Source organism: Salmo salar, chromosome ssa10, assembly GCF_905237065.1.
Source record: "Salmo salar chromosome ssa10, Ssal_v3.1, whole genome shotgun sequence".
In the NCBI taxonomy this organism is placed as follows: domain Eukaryota; kingdom Metazoa; phylum Chordata; class Actinopteri; order Salmoniformes; family Salmonidae; genus Salmo; species Salmo salar.
This window is the reverse complement of record NC_059451.1, coordinates 62105337-62116354: the sequence shown is the minus strand read 5'-3', so window position 1 is coordinate 62116354 and position 11018 is coordinate 62105337. Positions and strand designations below refer to the sequence as shown.

Here is an 11018-nt window from a genome sequence, read left to right as displayed (position 1 = left end):
ACTAACAAAATCAATGGGAGCTCCCCGGTCGGGAATTCAACCATGATTACTACAAGTTTAGATAGCTGGAGACTAGACTAACTTTTAAAAAAATGCTAATTGGGTGACTGTCACTAACTAGGTTTCCATCCAATTGGCGACTGATTTTCATGCAAATATTCTAAAATCTGCATAACAAACTATATGTGCATTAACAGAGACGTTTCCATCATTTACTTATTGTGGATAAAAGGCTGTGCATGAGGACTTTGTACAGAATAAAAAATACAAGTTCAATTCATTTCCATCTCAATTTTAAATCTACTGATGGTGTTCTCACAAAACAAATTGTGCTATATAGCCAAACGTGCCCACTCTGATATTGGCACTTGCACTCTAGCCAACAGCTTGCAGATACAGTGCGGGTATAGCCTACATGATGAGATTATTATGGACAAAAGGAAGAGATTACCAAACGGCAGCCAAGCATCATTGATCATGTCTCCAGAATAAGACCCCCAATATTTATTGGAAAATAACATCAAGCTCATCACCTTGCACTTTCACCACCCTGTGAAGTTCATTATAACTTATTTCATATGTAGCCTAATAAACGTCATGCTTTCCCGACTGGTCGTAATGGGAGGACCGCACAACATCTCGGGAAAATAATGTTCTAAATTAATAGGAACAGAATAGTAACAACTATTTTAAGCAAAATGTGAGACTATATACAGGTAACTGCCTAAATAAATCACCTGGACCGTGCTCCCACCCATCCAGGACATCTACTTGAAACGGTGCCTGAGGAAGGCCTGCAGCATCGTCAAGGACCCCACACACCCCAGCCACGAGCTGTTCACTTCCTTACCATTGGGCAGACAGTATTGCAGCATGAGGTCTGATTCCAACAGGCTCAGAGACAGTTTCTATCTACAAGCCATCAGACAGCTGAACACTTGAACTGGACTGACAACCTGCAATGACTCTCCGCACCTCAGCACACATGCACTCACTCACCCACACAGACATGGGCACGCACACTCGCACACACACCAACAAACAAACACACACACACACACACACACACACACTCACACACACATTCATGCTACACATAACACAACAGCTTCTAATTATTATTGATAAATACTGCACAGTTTAAACACTTGCCCCCCAATCAACCCTTCTCCAAAACGTGTAAATATTGGACTATAAATTGTGCCTTCCTGTATTATACTTATGCTAAAAAAAATATTTATTCTAATGAGCAATTTACTTTATGTACATATTATAATTTTTTATTGTTGTTGCATTGTCGAGAAGGAACATGCGACTAATAAAACTTGAATAAAGGAATCACCAACATAAAGTTTCTCAATAGGTTGTTGGGCAAGCCAGAACACCTTCAATGAACCTTGGCATAGATTCTACAAGTGTCTGGAACTCTATTGGAGGGATCCGACACCATTATTCCATAATAAATTCCATAATTTGATGTTTTGTTGATGGTGCTGGAAAACGCTGTCTCTGGTGCCGCTCCAGAATTTCCCATAAGTGTTCAATTCAGTTGAGATCTGGTGACTGAGACGGCCATGGTATATGGTTTACATTGTTTTCATGCTCATCAAACCATTCAGTGACCAATTGTGCCCTGTGGATGGGGGCATTGTCATCCTATGGTGGCATAGCCATGGTAGCCAAAATAATGGTCCTCATCATGATAGGATGTTAATTGCTTAACTAACTGAGGAAACACAACTGTATGGAAGCACCTGCTTTCAATTTACTTTGTATCCCCCATTTAATTGTGTTTTATTATTTTGGCAGTTACCTGTAGAATAAGTACACTGACTCCAAAACATCAGGTTAGTTGGGTAACACGTTGTGGTTCGTGATAAACAGGGAAGCAAAGATGCAGGGCTCATATGGAAGAAAATAGCTCAAATCCTGTGTTCTGTGAGTTAAACTAGGTTCCATTATCAGCCTTTCAAATTACCACTGCCCTCTTAAAGCAAACAGCGCCCTCACACCCACAGACAGGGAGGGAGAGACAGACAGAGAGAGGGTGAGAGAGCGAGAGAGAGAAGGAAGGAGTAGAGATAAAGTGAGAGAGAATATTAAGGCATAAGGAGAGGTGAGTAAAATAAAATTCAGGAGAGTGGGAGGGAGATATTTTGGAAGTGGGAGAAAGAACAAGTAGTATATTGGGAAGTGAGCTGATTGGAGAAAGGCCAGGAAGGGAGAGTTTGATTGTCAAATTCATTAGATGAGAGAAAAGTAGATGGAATGATGAATCGTAACTCAGGAGTGACTTGAAGAGGGAGAGAATGGAAGACCGATGAAAGGCTGAGGTGAGAATAGCCTAAGATGTTGGATAAGTAACCCCTTGCTACACCTCTCTGATTTGTCCTGTCACTGAAATACACTGAATCTACTATCACTGAACTAGTCTGATATGTACTATCACTGATATATAATCACTGTGATTATGGCTATTCCTATGCTGGACTGGTTCCTGGGTACATGGTTCAACATAGAATATCGGCAGTTTGAAAGGCTTTTTAATGCATAGACCGAGAGAAACTAAGACATTTCTGGTTTTAGGGAAATAGGAAAAAATTTAAGAATATTCTGTATCACAAATATACACACAGCATATAGCATATACTGTGCATTTGGAAAGTATTCAGAACCCTTGACTTTTTCCAAATGTTGTTACGTTACAGCCTTATTCTAAAATGGATTAAATACATTTCTTTTCTCATCAATCTACACACAATACCCCATAATGACAAAGTGAAAACAGTTTTTATTTTAATTTTAGCAAATGTATTAAAAATAAACAACATAAATACCTTATTTACATTAGTATTCAGACCCTTTGCTATGAGACTCAATACTCGGAAGAAGTTTGGAACCACCAACACTCTTACTAGAGCTGGCCGCCCGGTCAAACAGAGCAATCGGGGGAGAAGGGTCTTGGTCAGGGAGGTGACCAAGAACCCGATGGTCACTCTGACAGAGCTGGAGAGTTCCTCTGTGGAGATGGGATAACCTTCCAGAAGGTCAACCATCTCTACAGCACTCCACCGATCAGGCCTTTATGGTACAGTAGCCAGACGGAAGCCACTCCTCAGTAAAAGACACATGACAGCCTGCTTGGAGTTTGCCAAGAGGCACGTAAAGGACTCTCAGACCATAAGAAACAAGATCTTCTGGTCAGATGAAACCAAGATTGAACTCTTTGGCCTGAATGCCAAGAGTCACGTCTGGAGGAACCTGGGAACATCCTTACGGTGAAGCATGGTGGTGGCAGCATAATGCTGTGGGGATGTTTTTCAGTGGCAGGGACTGGGAGACTAGTCAGGATCGAGGCAAAGATGAACTGAGCAAAGTACAGAGAGATCCTTGATGAAAACCTTCTCCAGAACGCTCAGGACCTCACACTGGGGCAAAGGTTGACCTTCCAACAGGACAACGACCCAAAGCACACAGCCAAGACAATGCAGGAGTGGCTTCAGGACAAATGTCCTTGAATGGCTCAGCCAGAACCCAGACTTAAATGTGATCGAACATCTCTGGAGAGACCTGAAAATAGCTGTGCAGCGATGCTCCCCATCCAACCTGACACAGCTTGAGAAGATCTGCAGAGAAGAATGGGAGAAACTCCTCAAATGCAGGTGTGCTAAGCTTGTAGTTGTAATGTGTGCGCTGGGAGTCGGGAAGCAAGTTCAGGGAGTGAATCATTTAATTAATAAATGAAAACATAATACAAAACAAGAAACACGAACAATGCACAGACATGAAACAGAAACAATAACACCTGGGGAAGGAAGCAAAGGGAGTGACATATATAGGGAAGGTAATTAGGGAGGTGATGGAGTCCAGGTGAGTCTGATGATGCGCAGGTGCGCGTAACGATGGTGCCAGGTGTGCGCCATAATGAGCAGCCTGGTGACCTAGAGGCCGGAGAGGGAGCACAACAAGACTCCAGGTTGTAATCACTGCTAATGATGCTTCAACAAAGTAATGACTAAAGGGTCTGAATACTTATGAAAATGTCACATTCAGGTTTTTTATTTTATACAATTACAAAAAATGTTTTTGCTTAGTAATTATGGGGTGTTGTGTGTAGATTGATGAGGGGGGAAAACAATTTAATCAATTTTAGAATAAGGATGTAACGTAACAAAATGTGGAAAAAGTTGAGCGGTCTGAATACTTTCCGAATGCACTATATGTTTGAAGTATAGTAGCATATTTACATCGATAATATCTTATTCAGACATAATATGTCAAACTTTTTTTGACAACCTTATTGAAAAGCACCTTGAAGGGTGGTACAGACCCCACTTGAATGTGAAATAGAACCGACTCCGTTCCAGTTGTTTTTGAAGCGCTAAAACCAGCCCTGATTTTGAACATAAAAAAATAAATACACACTTGCAAAAACATAATGTGAGATCCCAAAAACTAAAATAACATAATAAACACAAAACATTTTTCACAATAAAACATTGCTTTAAGAGTCTCCAGCTTCTTCCAAGTACTGTTGAAGTGAATGATATTGTGCTGAGTCAAGTGCTGCTATATTTACAAGGCCAACTTTAGACCAGCCTTTCCCTCACAGTCTCAGCCAGCGCAGTACCTCCGTAGCCATTGATCTTCGCAAATCTACAGGGTCTAGATATGTAAACACAGTTTAGTGATGGAGTTTCCACCTTATTTCTTCCACCTTACATATCTGCAATGGATAGTGACAGAATTGGGACGGGCTGATGATAGTCCTCTGGAGAGGGGCAATGGTTTCTTTAGAGGCCAGTGGAGAATGGTGAAAAACCTGAAAAATCAAAAATGTAAAACCATCAATAACTGCATAATTAATGTATTAAAGGATTTCAAAACATTTACCATACATGGTTTGAGACACAATTTAATAGTAAATATATTATATTATATTTACACTGTTGTATTTATTATATTGTATCTCTATACACTAACCTGTCTGCTCTGAGTCGGAGAGGTGTGTGTGTGTGTCTTAGCCAGACACCCAGCTGTGTGTGGTGGTCTTCACCCCAACCCCCTGACTAAACCCCTGGGTGGTCACCATGGGGTCAAAGTTGAAGTCCAACGAGTCTCCATCCATCAGCGTATCATGAAGAACAGACTCCATGTCACACTCAAACCTTTCGATGGACATGTCATCTAGATCACTAGGCAGCCTCTCCTGATGATGATGATGATGGTGGTGATGGCGATGGTGGGACTGGGGATGAGCAGAGCTGTGACCTGGACCTGGTCTCCCATAACAATTAGCACTGCTGCCGTAGTTGGGTGGAGGAGCTCCGCTGTGGTTGGGACTGTGGTTGTGATGGCCTGAAACTGGGTGACCACCACCACTGTGGGGCCGCTGCTGTAGCTGGTGGATGTGTGTCCTGAGGCTGGCTAGACGGGCTGGGCCCCCAGCGTGGTTGAGGCTGGTCAGGGGAATCAGGCCACAGCCGTTCATGGAGGACACAGATGGGTGAGGGCACTGGCCCTGGCTGTGGAAAGGCTGCAGGTGAGGGTGAGGGTGTGGATTTTGAGGGTGGGACTGAGGGTGTTGTGGGTGTTGCTGAGGAGGTGGACTCATCATTTTCACCCCTCCGTGCCCCCCCACCTGTCCCACCTGCCCCTGGCTGCTGTAGTTGGGCAGCATCCGCCCTCCTCCTCCTCGCCCTCTCCCTGACTGGGACACTACTGTCTCCATGGTGGGCATGGCCTCACCCCCACCCCTGCCATGGGGGTCAGCTACGTCAGAGGTCAGCAGCTCCTTAAGGAGCCCAGCGGGGCAGTTGTAATGGCTCCGGAAGGGTGCAAAGGACCCTGGAGGCTTGCTCTCTGGCAGCGTCTGCATGGGGATGGGGGAGAGATGCGGGCTGTTCATGCCTGGCCCAGCCTGGCCATAGAGGCACTTCCTGTAGTCCTGCTGTTGGGGTTGGGGGTTCATGGAGGGGGAGCTATAGGGGCTGTTCTGAAGCATGGAGGAGGGGGAGGACCGGGAGGAGTCGGGCCCAGACCCAGGCCCGCCACATACCACCAGCTGGCCTTGATTCTTGGGGGACAACAGGTTGAGGTTGTCAAGGAGATTCTCCATGACATTCTCTGTTCCGTGGTGACCATGATGATGACCCCCCATGGAGCCGGCCAGGCCCACTTCTGATAGGCTGGGCAGGGTGGCCATGGAGGTAATCTTAGGCCCCACCCCTCCAGGGTAGCCCATATGGACGTCGGCCTCTGATAGGTCGATGTCCTGTTCCAGGAAGGGAGAGCGACGGCCAGAGAGGGTGGAGGCGTCGGAGGAGGCACGCGTCCGGAAGGTAGTCCAGGCCTCGAAGTCATCATTGCTGTGGCTGTGGGAGTTGGGGCTGCCGAGCCACTTGGAGTACTGGGAGCCTCCCGGGCTGTCTGCACCCCCAACTACCCCGTCCTGGAGAGCCACCTGGGGAGACGGGAGAGGGACAGAGGTGAGGTCAGGTAGACAAAGGTACACAGGTGGACAGGCCACTGACACAAGGCTGACGGATGTGCAGAACAACTCTGCACAGTAGCTAAAAGTAGAGATTGTTTTAGTTTCAGCAATTTGTGGCACCTCATATTAACCTATAATGGTCTGAGTGATGATGTCACGCCCTGACCTGAGAGAGAGGGTTTGTTTCTCTATGTGGTTAGGTCAGGTTGTGGGGTGGGCATTCTATGTGTTGTATTTCTTTGTGTTGGGCCGAGTATGGTTCCTAACCAGAGGCAGCTGTCCAGAGGCAGTTGTCTCTGATTAGGAACCATACTTAGGCAGCCTGTTTTTCCTTTGGGTTTTGTGGGTAGTTGTTTTCCGTTTAGTTGTAAGTACCTGACGGAACTGTCTGCTGTCATTTTTGTTTAATTTGTAAAGTGTTCATTCTTTCATTAAACCACAAGATGAACATATTCCATACTGCACCTTGGTCTACTCATTTTGACGCCTGTGACAGATGAGCCTATTCACTTTTCCATATTAACAAACAAACACTGTAGAGATGCTGAAATACAGCTAATGATAGACAGTGTATGTACTGTTCTATTCCTTCCTACCTTCTTCTTGGCAGCCCGCCCTCTGCTCTTGGTAAACTTGCTGTTGTTGTCCATGGAGGCAGCTCTACGTCGGGGGGACTTCCCGCTCTTCCCTCCCTCTGGGTTCAGCATCCACCACGAGCTCTTCCCTGTCCCCTCGTTCTGCACACGAACAAAACGACTGTGGAGGGACAGGTTGTGGCGGATGGAGTTCTGGATGAGAGAGGGAGGGAGAGTTTTGATTTAACATCAAAATAGACATTGGTAATAACACCATTCAGGCTTTACTTGTCTTCAACATTTCAGGATATACTCTATACTCAAATAAAGTCTGTCCTCTGATTTTCGAAAATGGTGTAACTTTGTCTTCCTCCCCAGTATTCGTCCATTAAATAATCCATATCTAACCTGACCTAATGTCCCTACGAAACACTTAATGGTGTGACATGTCAGTGTGTGTTTGAGGAGACAATTCCAACTACTTGTAGATCAATTGTTGCCTCGTTACACCACACACAAACACCACATCACACACACACACGTACACACGCATGCATGTGCACACAAACGTACACACACACACACATCCAGAGACCACACAAGGGCTGCCACAATCCTAGCCACTCAATATGAGCTACATAGGTAAGGCATGGCCTATTGGGCTTGAAAAGGAAAACTAATTTGCCATTTTTTCATATGAGAAGGAGGTGGGAGTGAAATCAAAATAAACAAGCCAGACAGACAGACAGACAGTGCCCTGCTCTACGCTGCATGAATATACACACACCCTTCCTAATGATGTTTTGTCTAGCCAGATTTTTCCACCCTGACGAGACCTGTTGGCAGAACCCCCACTGGGCCTCTGTGGTGAGGGGAGGGAGGGAGTTTAAAAAAATAAAAAAAGATTTCACCTTTATTTAACCAGGTAGACCAGTTGAGAACAAGTTCTCATTTACAACTGCGACCTCGCCAAGATGAAGCAAAGCAGTGCGACACAAACAACACAGAGTTACACATAACACAATAGAAAAATATATATACAGTGTGAACAAATGTAGTAAGATTAGGGAGGTAAGGCAATAAATAGGCCATAGTGGCGAAATAATTACAATTTAGCAATTAAACACTGGAGTGACAGATGTGCAGAAGATGAATGTGCAAGTAGAGATACTGGGGTGCAAAGGAGAAAAGAAAATAACAATATGGGGATGAGATAGTTGGGTGTGCTATTTACAGATTGGCTGTATACAGGTAGAGTGATCAGTAAGTTGCTCTGACAGCTGATGCTTAAAGTTAGTTAGAGAGATATAAGACTCCAGCTTCAGTTATTTTTGTAGTTTGTTCCAGTCACTGGCAGCAGAGAACTGTAAGGAAAGGCATCCAAAGGAGGAGTTGGCTTTGGGGATGACCAGTGAAATATACCTGCTGGAGCACGTGCTATGGGTGGGTGCTGCTATGGTGACCAGTGAGATGAGATAAGGCGGGGCTTTACCTAGCAAAGACTTATAGATGACCTGGAGCCAGTGGGTTTGGCGACGAATATAAAGCGAGGGCCAGCCAACGAGAGCATACAGGTCGCAGTGGTGGGTAGTATATGGGGCTTTGGTGACAAAATGGATAGCACTGTGATAGACTACATCCAATTTGCTGAATAGAGTGTTGGAGGATATTTTGTAAATGACATCGCCGTAGTCAAGGATCATTAGGATAGTTCGTTTTACGAGGGTATGTTTGGCAGCATGATTGAAGGATGCTTTGTTGCGAAACTGGAAGCCTATTCTAGATTTAATTTTGGATTGGAGATGTTTAATGTGAGTCTGGAAGGGGAGTTTACAGTCTAACCAGACACCTAGGTATTTATAGTTGTCCACATATTCTAAGTCAGAACCGTCCAGAGTAGTGATGCTAGACGGGCGGGCAGGTGCGGGCAGCGATCGGTTGAAGAGCATGCATTTAGTTTTACTAGCATTTAAGAGCAGTTCGAGGCCACGGAAGGAGTGATTTATGGCATTGAAGCTTGTCTGGAGGTTTGTTAACGCAGTGTCCAAAGAAGGGCCAGAAGTATACAGAATGGTGTTGTCTGCGTAGAGGTGGATCAGGGAATCACCAGCGGCAAGAGCGACATCATTGATGTATACAGAGAAAAGAGTCGTCCCGAGAATTTAACCCTGTGGCACCCCCATAGAGACTGCCAGAGGTTCGGACAACAGGCTCTCCGATTTGACACACTGAACTCTATCTGAGAAGCAGTTGGTGAACCTGGCTGAGGTGCACCCATGACCAGCTCGCAAACCAGATTGCATAGCGGAGAAGGTACAGTGGGATTTGAAATGTTCGGTGATGTTTGTTAACTTGGCTTTCAAAGACTTTAGAAAGGCAGGGTAGGATAGATATAGGTCTGTAACAGTTTCCGTCTAGTGTCTCCCCCTTTGAAGAGGGGGATGACCGTGGCAGCTTTCCAATCTTTAGGGATCTCAGACGATACGAAAGAGAGGTTGAGGCCGATATGTAAAGCGTATTAAAGAGCAGTGATACTATCAAGAGCAGTGTGCGGGTTTCTTCTTTTTTCTCAACTTACGTCTTCGGAAAATTAAAGTTTATAGATAGATTTCCCAAAGAAGCATCACGGTGTGCATGGATAGTAACGTTAGCAGCAGCAGGAGGTGGCGGCGCCAGGATGATGTGTAGCACACGGGTAAGTTGTTTATCAAGTTAACCATCTATTCTAGGTAATGTCAGGTAGCTAAGCTTACTTGCTAATGAACTGATTCTATGATGACTGGTCTAATTTCTATAATTCCTAACCTCAGATACACAGACCTGTGAAAGATGGTAAACCCTGACTGCGGCTAAAGGACCCAATGAAAGTCCCAAGTCCTGGAGAGACTGAAGGGTATATCGCCAATGGGATGTACACTGTATACTACTGGTTTAATGTTATAATTGGTTGTAAGGAATACAAAAATACTCTTAAAAGAAACAATGCATAGACCTAGAACATGCATGGCGATCTAGCTACCGGGTGTTCAGGTTTCTGTTCCAGACCATCCCTGATATCCAGCTTATTATTTGTACTAGACACTATTATTTGAACTATTCAATATTCTCTTGTTTTGGAGTAAGATTAATGTCTAAACCCACTAACGATTTACATAGACGTTCTTTGTATGTATGAGTGTTTAATTAAGTATAGTGGATTTTTTTGGTCATTGAACATTCACTGTTTCTGTTTTATTTGGTTGTCACTCACTCTCATTTTGTCTGATGATATTGCACAGATTTGCAGCTGCAGCTGATGTCCTTGATCATTGCTGTGGTTGTAACAATCCCTGTATGGCTAACCTAGGATGCAACCCCGGTCCACAACAACACTACATACCCACAAAGCAGCGTCTATTACCATACCAAAACCACAATCTTGGTTGGGCTAGGATAACAGTACCTTAGGTCTCAGGGCGGGTGACATAACCACACCATGGCTACTAGGGCATTCTCACTGTCTTTCCTTGATTATTTGCATCCTATCTCCTCAACTGTATTGTATTGCAACTGTATTAGAGGAGAAGGTACAAAGTCCCTCCCCTCTGACCTTCTTCTCCAATGGGTTTTTAGAAAGAGACTAGGAGAGCAATCGAGTAAGGATGAATTGAGAAAGAGCCTAGCACTCACCTGTCAACTAGCTCACATGTGATACACGCTCACCCCTCTTCTACACTCACTGACCTCGTCCTCCTCCGCATCAACCTCAGCAGCCAGCAGAGCAGCCTGTGTGAACTGAGTCAATCTAGCACCCACAGAATACATTTTGTGGGTATTTAATTCTGCTACATTGACTCTGAACAAACAGTCGGTGGCTGAGTTATACTGTCGCTGGCATAGGAGGAGGTGAAAGGGTTGTGACTGTAGTGGAGGTGAGCTGCATGTGAGTTCTAGTAGCCAATGAGATGTGA

General features: G+C 44.7%; 1 protein-coding gene across 1 annotated transcript in view; it reads right to left on the bottom strand.

Annotated features, from left to right (window-relative positions):
* Positions 1-3305: 3305 nt before the first annotated feature.
* Positions 3306-11018, bottom strand: part of LOC106560693 (forkhead box protein O1-A) — a 76743-nt gene continuing 69030 nt past the window's right edge. Inside the window, exons 2-4 of the mRNA XM_014123816.2 lie at positions 7090-7281; positions 4984-6463; positions 3306-4822 (exon numbers count right to left, since the gene is read on the bottom strand). Coding sequence (XP_013979291.1) covers positions 5021-6463; positions 7090-7281 — 1635 coding nt within the window. The 3' untranslated portion in view covers positions 3306-4822; positions 4984-5020. The remainder of the gene's footprint in view (positions 4823-4983; positions 6464-7089; positions 7282-11018) is intronic.